Source organism: Nannobrachium achirus (genome assembly GCF_963921795.1).
Source record: "Nannobrachium achirus genome assembly, chromosome: 2".
NCBI classification, from domain to species: Eukaryota; Metazoa; Chordata; class Actinopteri; order Myctophiformes; family Myctophidae; genus Nannobrachium; species Nannobrachium achirus.
In genome coordinates, this window is record NC_137811.1 from 36,778,879 (window position 1) to 36,799,251 (window position 20,373).

A 20,373-nucleotide genomic window follows, 5' to 3' on the forward strand; every position below is an offset into this window, starting at 1 on the left:
AGATTTTCACCCGACAACGACGATATCTGAACTGTCACTGTCAGTATCGGGAACGCCACCGTCGTCCCCTGCAACGCTGTGGCCCTCGGCTTGGTACCCTAGACATAATTCGGCCCTTGGGGAAAACTAATTGGGGAACCCTGTCATACATGATGCCGCATCACTCACCCTCTAACAGGTCTCTGGCCAGTCCTGGTTCAGCTCCAGTGGAACGGACAAAGTCGGACAGGACTGCGTCCATATCCACGGTCATGTGATCATGAATTTAAAGGGTGACGGGGGGCATCAGGACAGAGAAAAAAATATACTGGGGATCCGACCTCCCCAACAGGACCCCGACAGCAAGGGGGAGGGGAGGGGGGGTTGAGGGAGGGAGTAGCTCTTCACCCCAAGTCACCACACCTGGAATGAAAATGAAGAAAAAAAGTGAAAGGGTTAGATTTGAGAAAGCTTGAGGCCTACTGTACATCTTATTTGGAAAATTGTTGATGCACGAAGTACATCAAACAATATGTCAAAAAAACACGGATGTTTCCGTGAAACATATGAAATCTCTTAAAAGCCACGGTATGGCTCATGTTGGTGTGAATAACACGGTTTCTAGAATGTTAGCACTATAAGCCAAGCAAGAGGAGAAAGGCGTTTAATATAGAGTTTAAACAAGGACAACAACAAACCAGCTACCTTATACCAACATAATGACCTCATCGACCCCGCCCCCCCATGTGCAAATGACATGTTGATTTGCAACATTTGGCTCCACAGTCACATGGCTCTCCCTCTAAAACAGCTATGGTGTCCAATATCAATAGACTTGACTGTGTTTACTGATATAACCCATAAACAGATTAGCATGAAGTTGTTTGGTTGGTCACTCATACTACTAACTGTACCTACAGCTTGTTTTTTTTGGCAGCAGCATGTCAACCGCAAATTTGCATTAGCCAACATGAAATTGCTGTAAAGCTGTCAGAACGTATTGCTTCATCCATTATTTTGTTTTATATATTTGTTTGGCTTAACCCAGGGCTAGTCAACTAGTGCTTGTGGTCAAATCTGGCCCGCCAATCAAGTTGGACAAGAACAGTATGGCCCCTTGGGTTTCTGACAATGTTGCCTGCTGTACAATTTAGTTGAATAGCCCGGGAGAGCTGTCATTTTAGATTTTAGCAATATAAATATATATACAGGTACTTCAAACATAACCCTGTGCATCCTCAACAAGAACTACTACAGGACACAATCAATATTAAGCCCATATCTTGGAATGCCCATACATGGACATACTGTGTCAGACTCAGCCTCATGTGGTCTATGATCAGACATGTATGAAGTCAGTCATCTCCATACTTGGGAAAAGTTAAAATTGTAATTTAAAGGACAACTTTGTTTTTTTACAACAAGGGTTCATATTTTAGATTGTAATAAGAGCAAAGAAAAAGTGAGTGTTAAAATGTTTTCATTTGCTTCGTTCTATTGTTTTATCGCGTTTACCGTGCTAAAATGTGGGGCATGTGTCAGAGCATATGAGCGGAGTGGAGCGCGAGCGGTGCGGGGAGCGAGCCGTTTTTTAGTTGAGCGTGAGCGAGCGACTTTTATAATGGGTCTGAGCGCCGACCCTCCTCCGCTCCGAGCCGATCCTGTTGGGGCCGCGCGGGGGCATGCGTACAAGTGGCTAAATATGTCTTTTTAGACACAATAAGCCAGCAGTTTCTTTATTGCTATTTACAGTAACACTTCTAGCCCCCATAAGTCACATCCAACCATGAAAGGTTGCGTTGTATCTTGGGAATGGGCTTATTCTGTGTAAAATGACATATTTAGCCACTTGTACACATGCCCCCAACCACTGAAATAAGAATCTCTAAAACAATAGAAAGAAGTACAGGGTTTCCTGCAGGAAGAAGTCTTGACCAGGGGGGGATTTCATGGCGCACGCACATTTTTTTTTTGATAATTAATTAATTAATTCGAGTAATTAATTAACTTAATTTTTAATATTAATTCTTATTTTTGCCATATAAAAAACACATGAATGTGCCCATGATGACGGAAAACACAACTAAATTAATTCTCTTATAATTCTCAACATAAAAGGAGAGGTTGACTCTTGTCTCTTGGCCAGGTGCTACAGATTTTAGGCCAGGGGGCCCCCCTGGCCAATAAAGTGCTGCAGGAAACCCTGAAGTAAATGAAATAATCTTAACACTCATCTTTTATATTCTTTAATTACAATCTATAATATGAACCCTTGTTGTAAAAAACTAAAGTTGTCCTTTAAGTCAACAGAGAAAATTAATTGACGAATAGATTTACACTATATAAATTAAACTATATGACGTATCTCTTAGCAAAATGCAAGGAACCGATTCCTGATGAAGCCGGACGATTTGACATATGCCCCAAGTGCGTGCCACCAAAACTGTAGGTGGAGTAGCGCAGCAAAAAAAAAAAACGTTTATCTAGGAGGGGATGATAAAGTCGGACAAGTACTATAGTCTGGTTGACCTGCAGGGGCAACCACACAAAGAACTACATGACACAAAGAGTTCCCCATCTGGAGAACACTCTAGGTCTAGATTAGAACACAAAACCAATGGTAGAATTCAACTTGATTGTATAAACAAAGGCTAAGGACCCCCATTTAATGGCATTTCTATCTCTGAGAACCCAATTTTCTAGTTTAACTTGGAGAGTGTAGTAGTATACGAATGGAACCAAATGGACCCTAACTTTTTACACTCTCTGAGTTACATTCCCTTAAGGGTCCTTACTATCATTTAGCTGGGGACCCCCTGGAACTCTCTCAAGGACCCCTTGGCCCCCACTTTGAGAACCAATGATTTATAGGCCATTATTGGATCAGCAGGGGGGGGGGGGAGTTTAGTGTTACCTATGACAATGATGAAAAAGAAATGGTGGAAAAACCAATGACTATGTGCAAGCACTGCGCAACCCGTATGGCTCATGCTAGCAATAGTTCCAATGATGACCCATTTACAGTGATATTTCCGTGACGTTGACAGCACAAGGAGGAGAGAGTCAGATAGGAAAGCATTTAAACAGCATCTCCACGCAGATTCACACATGGCAGACTCCATAGTAGAAGATATGCTGCAGATTGCAGCCCTATGTAGTTGTGAAGAAGGCGGGATTCACTGTAAGCATAATGATTAAAGTACCTCAAGTTGGAATTAACAAAGGATTGTCAAACACAGTAGCTCTTAATACTGTATATACTGATGAACTTCATATAACATACGTAGTGATTCTGATGGTATAAAAACAGAACCAACTCCTGTTCTAAGCATTCAAATTGGCCATTTATTATCAACAAAAAAGTAATTTCACACATTTCAGTTTCCAAAAATCAATGAAGACAAATGTGAGGCAGCGTGACTTGGTTGCTGATACACTGGATGGAGAGTAATCAATACACACACCCAGTCAAAATGTACAGTCTATTAAAGTCGCTCGGCTAAATAATTTATTTACCCAGAGAACATTTGCTGAGCAGTGAGCACACATGCGCTTTTCCTCCGCAATGCTGATTCAAATGAAGGAGAAAAAAGGTCTCTCTCTCTCTGAATAGGCAGAGAGTCTGCTAATATCTCCAATAGCTACGAACCTAAGCTGAATGCCTCATTTAGTGTTACCCTAAACACGCTGGAGCCAGAATGCCTGTGGACTCGTAAGCCTGCCTTTCCTTGCTACCTCCAGTCATCTACTCCAGTGGTTCTCAATCTTTTCAGGCCATGACAAGCACTAAGAGTTGAGGCATTACATTGTATAACACAGTTTTATTATGAAAATAGCCAATCTACATGATCACAACGCCTCACGTTTGCGAGGCGTTGTGAGCATGTAGATCGGCTATTTTCACAATTTCTGCCTCTAATATTTGACAATTTGGCCAATGTTTAATTTGCCATTTTAGAGGTATTAAAATGTCCTTAAATTGTCACTTTAGAAATGTGCATACATTTCTCTATACACTTAAACTTTACGTTTGTTTCATCTGGGGAGTGGGGACCCCCCACAGGTTAAGAACCACTGATCTACTCTACTGTATTCCCACCAATCCCTTGGCTTCTCCACGTTCCTGCCTGGCTGCCTCAGATCTGACTCAGTGAACTGTTCACCACCGTGCCTGATGAGTCACCAGTTTACCCTTTTTACACCTCTCCATCAAAACTCACTTTGTGACTCCCCCTCCCCTCTTTCTCTCCTGCTGTTTCTTCATCATTATTCAAATCAGAATCAACTTTATTGTCACGACACAGGTGTAAAAAAGTGGATGAAATTCGTTTTGTGCAAGCTGCATCAGTATTTTGCAGCTTGTTAGAGCTGCTTCTAAAACAAGTAGAGTACCGGAAACTTAACTTTGGTTAATTATACCTCCCCTTTAATAATAGCAACTGGTATTGTGTTTTATATCATTTTCATTGTTGATTAATTACCTTTACAACGAGGTACAGCTTGTAAGCATCGGGCATTTGTGGAATGAGCAGCACAGCTAAACGTGTGGGTAGTGCCCCCCAAAAGATTGCCAAAATCCCCTGCAATATTATTGTCTCCGCCAGGAGAGTATATTTTCGGCCCCGTCCATCCGTCCGTGTGTCCGATTAGTTTGTTATCAGCAAATATCCGGCACCTTGGCCCGGTCGCGGCCAAACTGTGCACACACACTCCCTGGATGCCAATTCAGAACCTCTGCCCCACATTTCTCACATGGCCCTGTTCTAGCGCCACCATGAGGCCGATGTTTCCAAACACATTTATGTACACTACTCCTACAGATTGTCCACAAATCATGCAAATCGGTAGACAGTATCTCTACAGTCATGTGATCAACATAGATCTGTCTGATTTTCCATATTCCATCCTGATTGGCTACAATTGGCTTCCAAAGTTTGCAGGATTGCTCTGTTTTGAACAAAATGCCTCAAATCGTGAACCCTGCGTGGAAATCTTGGTGAAATTGGGCACGCACGTTCCCACCAGGTAGAGGAAGAAATGCCACTTCAAATGTCTCAAATCAGCCTCATGGTGGTGCTATAACAGGCCACCGATCAGTGGAAAACTTTGTATGCGCACTCTAGAGGCTAAGGAAAAACCTTTGCCCTGCATTTTCCACATTTGCCTTTTATAGCGCCACCAAGAAGCCAACTTATGTAAAACACATTCTTTGCTATTACTCCATACATTCTTCTCTAACAATCATGCAAATCAGTACACAGTATCTCTAGTCATGTGATCAAGACCGATCTGTCCGATATTTCATATTCCATCCTAATTGGCTAATATTGGCTTCCAAAGTTTGAAGGATTGCTCCGTTTTTGAACAAAATGCCTCAAATCATGAACGCACCTTGCGATTACCATGAGAATTGCCACACATATTCCCACTAGGTCAAGGAAAAAATGCCACCCTTTTCACATTGGTCTGTTATAATGCCACCAACCAGGTAGACATTTGCAAAACACATTTTTGGAACACAATGCCTCAAATCATACATGCAGCGTCCGACTGCAGATAAAGGCCTAAGATTGGCGAGGAAGTCCCCCCCCTAGCCTACCACCTGGCCAAGCCTTTTTCCTGCATAGAACAGTGTTCTATGGAGTCTGTCTCATTTCTCTCCAAAAGCCTTTGAATATGATGGAATAGGAGTACTGTGATTATATGGTAAGCTCACATTTGATATCTCACACACCATACCTGTAACATTCACTATCCAAAAAAGAATCGTTTAAATTAACCAAATCATATCATAACCTATTATTCATATATTGTCATCTGCGATGCAGCCGACAAGGACGGCACCAGAGAATTCTGGAGGTGACCCGCTTCCGAGTTGAAGCGGATGTTGGACGTGTAAAGGGTGAAATGCAAGCCGTGCTCCAAAGCTATGTTCATGCATGCTTTAACATTAAAGCATCTCCACAGGGCCATGGCCTCAGGTAAAGGCTCTTATGTTTGGGTTTACTGGATGTCATGGAAGTAAATGAATGGCTTGATAATGTAAGTATGAAACACTTATCACACCAGGTGCAGGGAACGGGGTGCTTCATCTGACTGACATCACAGGACATTTAGAGATGAACCAATGGTACAAAGGCTTACAGAACCAGATACATCAGAATCCCTATGGAATAAAAGTATAAAAAAAAAAACTTTTTACATTCCATACTCCTAACATCAACCATTCCTGAAAGCCCACTCAACCTCTGATGCTTTGTTCAAAAAACCATTCCTGAGATTGCTGGGAAAGAAATACACAAGGCCCATTTGTAAGAGCTGGCCTACATATTTTGGTACATGAGTCAGTCAAGCACCATTAATTTTTAATTTGTGATTAAATATAGCAGACAAAGAACACACAATGCAGCAGTGATGAAGCACTAATAATTTCACATCCGGTCTAATTCTCATACTGTACAGTGCCATTTTCACTTCAAGATTTAAAAATGTCACTGCATGACTGAATGTTGTTGTTTCATTAGTTTTTAATATGGAAGACTATAGTAGACCATAGTTCAATTCCAGGGTTCAATTCCAGGGATCTTATATCAAAGATAATCTATGCTGGCATAGCTAATCCTAAAGCTTGTTTATGTTTCTGCGATAAACATACCAGATGTGGGGGTGCCTGCCGGCTCAGCCAGTTAGTGCACATTTATAGTCCATATGCTGGGAGTCTCTACATTGACAGTGACCTATCTGAAGTGATTTGCTCCACGGAGCGAAGATCATTCTGCACCTGGCAGGGTTTGCTAGAGGGCCCAGAAAGTTAATTAGAAGTCAATGATCGCCAATCAGAATGTAATATGACAAATCTAACTGATACATATTGAGTCCAGAGATAATGTGTACTGAGTGTGAGTTTTGGACAAAGTCTGCAGGAGTAGTAGCAAAAAGTATGCTCTGAAGAAAACACAAAACGGACAAACGGACAGGGGTGAAAAGCATAATCTCTGGCCTTTGCGGGGGTGAAAACAAAAGCATAACAGATGTGTCCTAAAAAATAACAAAACTAAATAGTAGAGCACTACTGCACCAACATGGGCCAAGTAGACTTCAATGTTTACGTTTTCTAAGAGGAGACTTGGGCAGTGTCCGTAGTTACTGGCTAACATTAACTACCCTGTTGCCAGTACAGAGCAGTCAGTGATTTGTGCCGGTCCTGGCTGAGCTTTTGTCTGACAAGGGGGAGTTGCATAACAGGAGCTGCTGACAACACGTGGGTGCTGAGCTGTGCTGAGTTGCGCCAAGGGCTGGGAGAGTGGCCTGGATCACTGAGGCAGACATGGAGAGGCTGCCACGGCCTGCTGAAGCCACTGTAGGGGGGGTCATTCATTGCAGGGACTCTATACTTTTTGCTTTTCACATTTACCAAGGAAAGGTTTGCTGAACATGCATGTTCTTTTTCACCGACATTGTCATTGTTCACTTTCATACAGTTACACCTATAGTACAACAACCACAGTCAGAGATAAGGGCTGGTTGAAACAAACTGCTGTTCAGAACATCACATGCAGTAGCACTGGACAGCTCCTTTTTGGGGGTCAAATCGGAAGTGGTCTGCGTCTAGCGAATTCTGCAACTTTCAGAAATGATATGCTAAAGGAGCGTGTATGCTTGTTATACATAGGTAACAAACAAATGTTTTCTCCTTCCAAAGGCATTTTTAAACAACACTGAGCTTCTTAGGACGTGCAACCAGTCCCACTTAGTATACTTACAATCTTACGAGTGACACAAGGTACAAATAAAACATTGTTTTGGTTTTAAGTTTAAGTTTAAACTTCAACTCTTCACCTCTTTGCCCATGTATTTTTGTCATCATTGCCAGCACTGCAACAGATCCCAGACACATTTAGCTTCAGTAGAAGTCTTAATGATTCTGTTCTGTAGGACTTCTTGTTATGCAATAGAAACAAATTAGGCTAATTAATAACAAACGCTAGTGTCTCTCATGATCATCTATCTACCTTAGACTTCCAATAAATGTAAATGTAAGTAAAAATCCTAAAAAACTAGGCTATTCAATGTTTTAGCACACAATGAGCAGGACAGCATGGTTTGTGCATGTGGTGGTTGTGCTACAAATGCTTTGTCATGTCTCATTGTGTATTCAATTTGTGCAAGGTCATTCAATATGACATGGCCTAAATTGTAAGAACAGGAAGACCTATATAAGATGGAGAGAGAGAGAGAGGAGTGTACTAACCTACCTTTTCAAAGCCTGAGCGAGCATCAACAAAATTCTGAACTCATGTACCCTATTTTTATATATTTATTCAACAGCTTTCGTAGAGCTATGCAAAATTAAGCAGAACTGGGCCTGAAGAAAAAAGAAGGCACAGGGTCATCAACTGTCATTCTTCCATAGCAGAGAGCTCGCCATTTCATGTTTGGCCCACTTAGTCATTCATCATGTGAAACATGAGCTTTACAGTTAAGAGCGAGAGCGGCGAGGGCCTGAGGGCCGAGAGCAGCACTGTTCTGCTTTACCTGAAAAGATATCCGACTGTATTCAGCCATGAATCAACTAAGCTTTAGAATGATTTTTGTTATCTGCATCGCCTGCAGCAAGACTTCACCAAATGAGGACAGACCTTTAATGGTCAGGATATGATGGATGACTTGGCCTATAAATGTGTCAGTTCTATTTTAACTCAATCACATAAAGCTCTCCTGTGATCTCAGTGACTGTAACAAGTGGCTGGCTGAGTATATAACTCACCAGCCACAGAAAAAATTTACTAACACTTGCTGATGTGTGGTACCGTTTGTAGAGTTGAAGTCGATGGGGAAATCTCGATATTTCTACGTTTCATTAGTTCGACAAAGGGTTAGGTTTTAGGGTTCGGTTTAGGCATAGTTTTACTGAGGTTAGGGTTAGGTTTAGGCATAGTGGTTAACATTCACCAGGTTAGCATTCACCACCGTCGGCAGATTAGCATTTCACCAGGTTAACATTCACCAGCGTCGAACAAATGGAACATCAAACAAATGTTATGTCGCAATATCGACACGCTCCCGAAGTCGATTGCATGTTAACAGTACCAGCGGAGATGTGATTTGGGTTTTTAGAACGGCAGACGTCAACATAGAGGTGAGCAGAGCCCATCCTCTCTCAGTGACTCAGTTCTGAGTGATTCAAATGCGTTTCTTTTCCCAGAATCTTACCAAAATAGGGCTGAGACTGTGGTGAGAAATCAGTCATCATGGACAAACACCTCCCTGCAGAAGGAAGTCAGAGACGGAAGAAAACAAAGGTGTGGCGAGATGGCTGTCCTTCAGCCATCTATCTGTGGAGTCGGTGACATAATCTGGTTACTGCTGAGCCCAGCCAGCCCCACACTGGCACATTACATAACCTCAGAGGCCAGCATGAGGAGGATGAGGAGGAGGCACAGCACAGCTCTGTCTGGCTGATAAAGGGACTAGAGAGGAGACCCAGTTTTTCCTTAGTTTCTCAAGTCTGCAACTCAGCTGAACAGAGCACTGTAACAGAGACCGAACAGCAGAACACAGCTTTACTGAAGGCTGAAGACAAGAGAATGAAGAGAGAGTGCTTGTCAAGGTTCACGGGTAGAAATATTTGCAGGATAACGCATTGCAGAGCACTCTGATTAAACCCCTAGCTAAATGCAGCAGAATTATTTACATGCTGAAAGGCATTTTTCTTGATGACAAGAATTTTGATATTGAGAATTCTCTACATAGTTATGAAGTTCGAAATGCTTTTGAGCAGTGGAAACCACTCCTACGTTTCAATCTGTGTGTTAGCCAAAGAAAATGACCACGGATCTCCATGTATTACATTTTTTGGTCCTACATCTCACTGACAAATTCAGCTGAACGAAAAGCAATGAAAAGTGTTTTTTCTTTTAAGGTGGAGAGAGTGTTGTATAATGCGCAAGCATATGATAAGCATCACTGTGGAATGGTGCCCCAGGCTTGGAGATGACTGCTGTGTAGAATAGGTTCGGATATCCATTAGCCAAGCATGTCAATGTACTGCCTCCTTTCTCAAAGTCAAGTAAGATATTTATCAAGCCATTTTAACAAACAGCCTCATCACACAGTGATTCACAGACGATAAAGGCCATGGATGTGGATCACAACATTTAAGATTCCGTCAGCTTCAGCCACATATAGACAGTTGTTCTGATCATAAACTGCTGAGTCACTAATAGTACCATCAATGTGTCTCACATTGTGTTGAGGAAATGAGCTTCACCAGGGCAGGTGGAGAGAGAACCAATGTTTTTGTTACTGAATTACAGTTCAGAAATCAATACGATATAAAGATTTTGACCATTTCCCTGTTTGAAGGGAAATACTAGTAAGCAGGTCATTGGAGAAAAATCAATTAAACCAACTGAACTGCAGTGGTGCAGAACGTTTGCGGAGGCGTTTTCTTCCAAGTGAATTACAGGGACCAGCACTTTGCTTTCAAGTCTATTAGCGAAAAGAAAAGAACTGCTTCTTCATGTGAAATGAAGACCACTTAAGCTTGTAGTTAGTAGAGCAAATAAGTCCATATATGGCTACAACAAAAGGATGGAAAAGGCAGGATGGAAAAGGTCCACCTTCTTTTTTCTCCACAAGCCTTTGGCCCTACGGCACAAAAATATCTCTTTAAAAAGTCACAAAGTATTCTATTCTCTAAATTTCTATTCACTCATGATCATTTCAACTTCTAACACTCACTCTACTCGCCGCGTGTTAGCCTATTATATGCCAGAGACCAGAATAGGGACGCTACTAGGATACATGTGGTTAATATGAACCATTTTGAGATTTGAGCATGTCGTTATAGACTTGAGAAAATATTTTCAGGCATTCATCGACAATAGCAGATCTAAAAGAAAGAAAGGAAAAAGTGACAATGAATAGTTTTTATAATGGACAAATAAGGAGTATTAAAACACTTGGGGCAGTTCAGGGATTCTAAACCTGAGAACGGCACAACCTGCAGCTAGGGCTGTCACAATTATTACATAATCGTCTAATCATGATTATTTGACATTATCGCAATTATTTTGTCATAATCGTCATAATCGTGAATGTTGAAAAATGTCCAAAATAGTGGAAATAGCAGATCTACAAGCTCACAACGCGTCACATTGCGACGCGTTGTGAGCTTGTAGATCGGCTATTTCCACTATCAAAGTAATTTTTTAAGTAGTAAGTTGTCAAATATGTCAGTAATTTCTTTGTATATTTAGGTTATGTGTCATATCTACCATGTACAACTTCAAAGCCTAAAAGCCAAACAGAAATGTAATCATCAACGACAAAAACACAATTAAATCGTTAATCGCCAATTATTTGAGTGACAATTAATCGTCATGTAAAATGTCATATCGTGACAGCCCTACCTGCAGCTGTGGACTGCATGTGAACATGCATGAAAACACTGGTGTGAAATGCACAAGACACTCAGCTGATGTCAAGAGATTCCACTGCATGCTCGCCCTGTTGGTGACCATGCTACCGTAGTTGGCCTGGTTCAAGGCTGGCCAGTCATCACGCAAAGATCTGCCCAGCTTAACTTCCCCCATCACACTACCTTCCACTCTGATCCATGGCTCACAAGCTTCCAGAGCTCAATTTATCCAAACCAAACTAATGGTTTTTTTTTTCTCTACGCCAAAACAGGATGAAAAAAGGATATTCACACATGAATCGAGATTTGACATGGGCCTAAGCTAATTTCACGTTCTTAAGCATCTTTCATCCAGGACAGAAAAACAACCATAACAAACATTGTGCACCACCTTATCTGATGTGCTAGAATTAGAGCAACAGCTTTCTTAATAGTCTAAAAATAATCCTCCGTAATCATGACCTAAAGAAAGAAACTCTGCAGTGCAAGGAGTTCCAAAACAGCAGGATACTGATATAAATAAATAAGAGTCAAAGACTCAAAATGTGGTGTGTGGTGTGATGTGTGACAAAACTCAAATAAATGAAAGAAGTCCATCATGTGAGCTCCTGCATAGCAAAACACCCAAGAGACTTGCCAGAGCTCATTTTCATATGGCCAGTAAATGGCAAACTAATCCCATAAGGCTGATACACTACATGAAGACAGCATAGCATGAAGAGTAAGGATGTTTGCTAGTTAATAACACCCATTTGATCCCACAGGGGAAATTCCGTTTTCAGCTTCACCCAGGTGATTGCTGCTTGAGCACAGAGGGAGCAGTTCCGAGTGGACTTCCGAAGTTAAGAGTCTTGCTCAGGGGCACCTCAACACATGGCCAGGAATGGACCTTTTCCCCTCATGTGGCCTCTACTCATTCAGCTGGTGGTGGGTTTGGGTCTGCCTGAAGACAGCATATTAAAGTCAGCAAGAATGCTTTCCTTCTTCCACTTGAGTAAGGGTGCTTCAGAGATAATTTCTTACCTGTTGACGCTGCGTATTTACACTGTACTGGAAACACCAGCAACGTGATGAGTCGTTGAGCGACTATTCTGCGCTGCACGTTCATGTGTGTTTTTATCTGCTTGATGACAATTGTAATATTTTCAACTAAGGCATTTGGAAGCGTTTTTAGGTGAGAACCTTGTGTTTACAGCTGGGAATAAACGCTTGGTGAAGGTGAACACTTTGGTGGTCCTGGTAAAGCAGAGGTCACAAAATGTCATAGCTTACTGCTCTGATGAATTTTCTAATGGACCTAATGATGATCAAAAGTGTATATGATAATGATTTCTAGTGAAGAATTAACTAAGAAATGACTGAAGGTCGAAACTTTTATATGAAGAAAAGAGAAATAACGATTTGTCCTTTCAGCTTGTGTCCTAAAGAGCATCACACTAGTGGTTTCACTTTGCTTGTTGTTCTATCCGGCTTTTCGCAAGTATAAATTAGGCTTCAAGCATTCTATTAGAGCTGGCCTCAAAGGTCTCTGCCCTGTCACTGCAGTAGGGCCCAGAAATCACCAGTCGAGCAGTGCTAATTAACAGTCATGCTGGGTAGACCACCGCAGGGGGCCTTTGGCAGCAATCCTACATTCCACACAGTGCCATTCCATGTTATGTGATGCCATGTTGTCCCCACATCAAATCAACTGCAGTATAGAAGCTATGTTGTGCACTGTTGTATTAAGGTGGTGGGCACACCTGACATAGCAAGTCTAAGAGGAGATATGACTCATGAGGACATTTGATCTCTGCAACAGTGACTTTAAATTCAATCTGTTAGCAATGTATCAAATGTTTATGCTTATAGCAGTGTCATAAATACATACAAAATGAATCACTAACGGAGATTGGTTACTGTAGCGACTGCAGCTGGATATTGTTGCCTCTAAAGCAATGGTTCTCAACCTGTGGATCGGGACCCCCAGAGGGGTCCCCATATTATTTTGCAGGGTGGAGGTCCCCAGTTCAAATATGATTATTGTGGGGGTCGCTGCCTGAAAAGGTTGAGAAACACTGCTCTAAAGCACTGCTACAGAACAGAGACAGAGTGAGATGAGATGGAAGAATTGTTTTACTTCATGAACAATATGCCATGGTTTCAGTGTTCCAGAACAGAAAGCTGCCAACCTAAACTCCAGACTCTGCAGGCGAGAAGCCTTCACTCTGCCCTGGCTGCCTCTTTATTGATTCATTGCCATTTCGCAAAAATGCAAGCCGCTGTCTCATCTTCAAGCTCTGTTTATGTTCAACATCAAATGGTGAAGAAATGTATCAGTAAATTACAAGAAAGCACAGGGATGCACAGACATTTACTAGTAGTACGTTATTGAAATCCCAATGTTTACGGCAATATAATTCAAATAATGAACGCAGTATTCTTCTTCAAATCAATCAATTGTTAATATGGTGCAGCTTGGAGAACTCACTGTCACACTAAAAGGTTAAAGATATTAGCTTAGGCTGCAAAACATAACTCTTACATTGATGTCAACCTTTTTCTTAGTTTCAACTATAAACAAATACCATGTTGAGGCTACCAATGAGACTTGGCCATACGCTCTGGTGTGTTGAGTGTACAAACAATGTCCGTACCATTACATAATTCCCTTTTAGAAGACAAGGAATCTTTTACTGTAATTTATGCATTAGTCCTGGAGGCATGGAAGACATTTCTTGGTTGCTAAAGTCTTCTATATCAGCTCTGTTACAGTATAACAAAATGAGGGAATGTCAATAGTCGATAATTTAAGCAGTAGAAAATAAATGTATCCAAACCAGACAATGATGTCAGGCCTAGATAACCTTTCAGAAGAAACATTAGGCCATCCTATGTGTAAGGCCAACCAAACCTGACTATGGCTAAAGCCACCGCCAGTGGTACAAATACTCATGTGAATCCCCACGTGCTGTGGGCCTGGCAGTCTGCACGGCACAGCAGCTTTATGTCAATCTCTTAGTGATGTCATCCTGGGTGAGAGGCATCAGGGACAGCATGTAGGATTACTGTTACTCTGTCCTGGATCCAAAAGGAAAAGTGGACAGAGTTTGATGCCACGCTCAAGAAAACAGAGGTTTGACTATAGGCAAGGCCACATGATAAATCCCAAGACTCTACTCCAGCCAACAGTAAAGCCCTTTGCACACAGGACAGTTGCGTTTTTTTCGTTTGCGGCGTGAATAAAACGCATTGGATTTGGTGTGCAAGGCTGTGCGGAAGCGGCGCTGCGGATCCAAAAAGGAGTCATAAAAGGAGTGATGAGTTTTTTACTGCATGCGACAAGACGCACGAATCGAACTGGGTTCGATTGAGAAAAAAACGCACGGCGGCAGCCACTCGTCGCACAGCTAATTCTGAGCCGGTGTGCATGAGGTCATAGAGAATCATTGTTTTCTTTTCAAAAAATTATATTGTCCGTTTTATCCGTGCGGTTAACCGCGCCTGTGTGCAAAGGGCTTAACACTGCATGTCAATTGTAGAGAATATGTTGTCTACTTTACTAGGATAGTTAACTAATCCAATCATGCCCAAGAGTTGAAAACTTGTAATCCCTATCCGAGTGGATCAGATTAAAAAATGTGGTAGTTCAAAACAAGAATGGACAATGAACAGATTAGGTTTTAGCATTTGTTCGGTGGATAGTCTAAATGTCCACCTGGTCTGCAGTGCCCTGTACTGGAAAAAAGGCAAGCCAGCAATTCTCTCAGCATGTGATATTTACCACTTCTTCTCTGTAATGGTCTCTTACATGGGATTATGGATGCTTTCAGTTGGAGTACTTTAAGTGTGTTTGTTTCAAGGCAAATCTTTTACCTAACAAACCCTGACAGCCACTGAATTCCAACAGTGACGATAAATGGCAACAACCGTGCGAAGCCACCTAGCGCAACATGCATTCAGAGAGCATGGCCAATATCCACAACTTATTGGTTAGAGTCAAGCATTTACTGTCTGGCAGCACACAGGTAGAGTTGACAGGGGTTGGATGGATGGTGGCTCATTTCTAGGTCTCTCCACCCTGAAACAAACAGCCCTGGGCACTGGCTGGCTGCTGTGTCACAAGGCTGGCAGGCATCCAGCTATGCCGGGGTGGGTGGGGCTCGACTGGGTTTTATGAGTTGATGTCTGGGTGTGCAGGGCAGGCCTCTCGGAGACAAGTCACCTATTGATCCACGTCTCACGGTGGCAGTATGGGGACGGAGGCAGTTTTCGCTTTCACGTTGCATCGGTTCTTTTCTGGTTTGAAGCACAAGTCTCAGAGATTAGCAAAATGGGGCAATGGATTTTATGGTGATAACATTTTCTGAACGTTTTCATGTCGAGCTACATATACTGTAGGTAAAGCCATGAGGCTAAAAGTAGCAGGTCTGAGAAGGGACACTTAGTTGTTGCATTAAGCATTTAATGATTGATTTACTAACTGCAGCTGCGTGGCGAAAGAACTATCTACAAGCTCAGAACTTGCAGTTAACCTGTCAATAAAGGATGCAACGATAGTCACACAGCAAACATAACAGATCTACAAGCTCACAATGTGTTGCAGCGTGTGTTGTGAGCTTGTAGATCTGCTATTCTTGAAAAAAAACTAAAACTAAATTGCACGCAAAAAAGAGACAACAGGTTGAGAGTTATGTCCTTGGCTCATACCTAAATTAATATAAGCCTACATACTGAAAAGGTGAATCTAAAGCGTAGCCTGGAAGTGAAGGTTGCAAAAAGTCATGTTAGTTTGTCCCACTAACCTAGAGAGGCACACATCTCTTTACTTATTCATCTGAACATGTTTGTAGCCCCAAGTAGAGAGATCCCAAGGGAAAGGCTCCATGGCAAATGGGTCTGTCTCTGAAACCGACACAGGATCCCACACACACACACACACACACACACACACACACACACACACACACACACACACACACACACACACACACACACACACACACACACACACACACACACACACACACACACACACACACACACACACACACACACACAGCAGCTGTGTGGGGGACCCTAGCGAGCCGACTTTAAATTTTCATCCCCTCTGTGTTGCTGAAGCAGCATGGTTCCTTTAGTGAAACATAATATTCACCAACGTGCCCACATTGTCAACTACCATAAGACTAGATACTGTAGATAGATATACTGTATTCATCTCTGAGGGGAAATTCCGATATCCCATAGCTCATACAAGCATGTTAATAAAAAGGAAAAAGAAAAAATGTAAGATAGTAAAGGAAAACATTGAAAGTTAATTGAAGTTAATTGAACTCAAGGTGTAAAAATGGCAAAATGTTTACACTGTACTGACACATAATAACCATAATGTTTTCATGACAGACATGGGAGTGAAGGCCTGTCCATACTCTCTCCGAAACTTTCCGCCGGAGAGCCGACGTGCAGCTTTCCGGACTTTAACTCGGGGTAATGCTTTTCAGAAGTTCCGAGTGGCGTCATTTTGTAGTTGAACCGGACCTTTACGACGAAAGGTTCGGTGTAGTAGACAGGCCTTATAAGGCTGATGGTCTGAGGAAGGACCAGTGTAGCCTGTTTTGTTTAATATGGCAACATCATGTGAGGATGACTTTACCATGTATCACAGACAGGATACAAACACATTTAGTGGCTGTCTTGTAAGGTTCCAGGCAGCTGTAAAATGATAGACATATAACAATTCTTATTACACAGGGAATTAAAATGTCATCACGCCCTTATGCAATCCTTTTTCTTTCAAACAAAGGTGATGTTATTTATCTGTCATTCTGAGCTGTGTCATATCATTGTTACCTGTGGCTTCTTTCTTCTGAAGTCAGAAAAGTACAGTTTGTAACTAACTATCCACTTGGAAATCACAGATTTTCCATGTTTCTTTTATATCTGAAGATTGTCAGGATCCAGAGCAACCACTGTAACATTGGCACTGTAATCACCTCACCATCAGATATTGCCTGGTAGGTTATGGGGCCTTTTTTGTTGACCGCTCATCTGATCATTCACTTTTAGTTTCATGTTTTGCTTATGTAAAGGAATGCCCATTGGCAATTTATCAATGTGCTTTCATCACTCTATGTCTCAATATATAATACAAAATAAAATAAAGTTCTTAACCACTTTAAACCCTGTAGTCTTCGTGAAACAGACCTGAGTTGCAACCGCACTGGACTGGACCATTTTTTTTTCTTCCCCAGCCTACACCAAATCTCTTTGCCAAAAATATCCGATCTACAAGCTCACAACACATCCCTGCTATTTTACTGAATAATCTCCCAGAATACGGACCTCATGAAGAGTTCCTGGAGGCAAATTAACTTTGAATTATTAAACCCAAATAAGATGTTACAAAGTGCTTACACTGACAGGCAGAGTTGGAGTCCAACTTATTACATGGTGATGGCGAGGGATGCTACACTCTCCTTAAAAGATGGCCTCAGGTGTTCTGTGTGCTGCTGTATGCACCAATGCATTCTTGATGTGCTGAGGGCTTGCGTAATGGAGCCTGACAGTGCAAACTCTCACACACCCTCAAAGAGCAAGAAACTATCCTTGTGATCTACGAGCCAACCTGGATGGTGCATCCCAGGCTTCGAGGACAACTTTTGTAAATTCACAGGCTTAATAATTTCTCTCTATCTATTTTTCATTTTGTCATTGTGACAATCTGGGGGGGGGGGGGGGGGGGGTGTATATAACCATCTATCCCCTTCTATACACATGGCTGATGTTTTTCAACTGACCTGTCTGCTCACCGTCCTATGGCTGCTGGGCTACACAGAGCGACATACATAGTAAAACTATGTCTAAACCTAACCTTAACCCTAACCTCAGAAAAACTATGCCTAAACCTAACCTTAACCCTAACCTGAGTAAAACTATGCCTAAACCTAACTTTAACCCGTCCCTAACCTCAGTAAAACAATGCCTAACCCTAACCGTGGTCGGACCAACAGGAGGTCGAACCAATGCTCAGTCCCCAGACCAGCATTACGGCGTTGCCTGCCCACAAATTCAAATCACATCGTGATCCTCGAGCTTGTAGATTTTCACTATTGCTGCATGACACTGTTGTATGACAAAGTATAAAAAGGGGCTTACATTGTGGTTACATCGATTTAGTGGATTATTTCTTAAAAATCTACTCAAATTTGTTCACATCGATTCGTTGATATACAAAATACATTAAAATAAGCGTTTCTCGGTTAATCTACAAAATAATCTTCAAGAAGAAAATGTCTGTTATATATACAGTATAAACACACACATACGCACGCACGCGCACACACACACACACACACACACACGCACGCACGCACGCACGCACGCACGCGCACACACACACACACACACACACACACACACCTTTATGTCTGTCTGGGATTTGTGTCTCAGTTAAATACAAGGGGATGTTCATGCTCAAAGGAGTGGGCTATTGGGTGAAGGGATTACTACAGTACATGACACACAGACCCCGAGCGGGCCGAGCCTGGTGGCCAAAACAAGAGAACTTGGTACCCCCTGGCTGACTGTCCTACTTTCATATGGAGCGCTGACTGCTGGCCTCCCCGCACACAAAAGAGTCCATAAATACAAGACCTAAATAATTAAAGCCTAAGTGTAATGCAACCCATCCATTGTTGTAGTGACTGATGTTAGAAATGACACAAGCGGCTCTCCAGCCCCAACTTAAAACACACAAAAAGTAACAAAGAGCAGCCAGAACAACCAGGTCCTGCCAGCCAGCAAGCGTATGTCGAGAATGGCAGGATTCGTTTCCACGTTGACTTTATTTACTATAGTTAGACAGGTCAATCTAAATTAAAGTAGAGAAGCCTATTTTGTGCATTTTTGTTGCAGGTAGAACTTAACAGCGTTAACAGCGATGTAAGCAACAGGGATAGCATACCCCCAACGCCGGGTCCCTCTAGCTCTCTCTAGCCATCAAGCCTGCAACTTAGCAAACCACCCCGCTCAGCTTTTACTCATTAAAAGTACACTCTGGGACGTTTTAAATGAATTTGATAAGCATGTACTTCGTAAATTCAATGGTCATACGCTGCAGATCATCCATTAGAATTCTCTAGAAGTTGACAGAGGACACATATAATATAAATCAATATACATTGTCCCAGCCAAGCCAAGCTGTTAACAAAAGCTAGAAAAGACGAACCAGCCTCATCCTCTCACCAACCTGCTTTCTGTTGTCACATTGCGAGCGGTTATTACTTTCAAATCAGTCTGCTGACGATGCTGGCTTCTTGTTAAAGGTTTGATTTTGTGCCAGCTATAATTGCATAGGTCTATTCGCAGCAGCGAATGTGCCCAGAACATAACTATACACATGCTTACATAAACGCGATTCAGGTGGTTCAGTTGTAGCATGTATATATGGAGCCATTGCAACACAGCCCGATCATTACAACCACGCTCCTAAAGTGACAAGATAAATACAAGTTGATCTCATGTGTTCGGGGGGTTTATTCCAGATTCCAGGTTTTAGTTCAATTTGCAGAGTCTCAGACACCAGGCTAAACAGGACAGCTACTTCTAGCTTTGGCTAAAACCTGCTAACATTAGCTAGTGGAGTGTCCCTTGTCTGCTTACCTTGAGCGGCCTCGCAGATGTGCTTTTCATCGTCCCATAATAGTGTTCCGCTACGTTATCACTTACGAACGGCTTCTGCGCTTTCGGGACCAACACTTTCTAACTTTTTAGCCTCTTCATGGGTCGCAATTTAGGTAGAAATCCCCTAACGGGACTACCAACGATAAAGTAATTTCTTTAGCCACTTACAACAACAACAATGTCAACCAAAGCATCCATGAGCCCGCCCCACGAGAGAGCGAACCAATCGTCGTGAAGAACGCGCTTGATTGACGCCCAGACAAGCCAATGATCGTCATTACCCTTTTTGAGCGACGTTCTCCATCAGT

The 20,373-nt window shown here is 42.2% G+C and overlaps 1 protein-coding gene across 1 annotated transcript in view; it reads right to left on the minus strand.

Annotated features, from left to right (window-relative positions):
* otud7b (OTU deubiquitinase 7B) overlaps nucleotides 1-20,217 on the minus strand; it is a 46,037-nt gene extending 25,820 nt beyond the window's left edge. The window contains exons 1-2 of the mRNA XM_080754856.1: nucleotides 20,045-20,217; nucleotides 169-402 (exon numbers count right to left, since the gene is read on the minus strand). Coding sequence (XP_080610982.1) covers nucleotides 169-253 — 85 coding nt within the window. The 5' untranslated portion in view covers nucleotides 254-402; nucleotides 20,045-20,217. The remainder of the gene's footprint in view (nucleotides 1-168; nucleotides 403-20,044) is intronic.
* Between the last annotated feature and the right edge of the window lie 156 nt (nucleotides 20,218-20,373).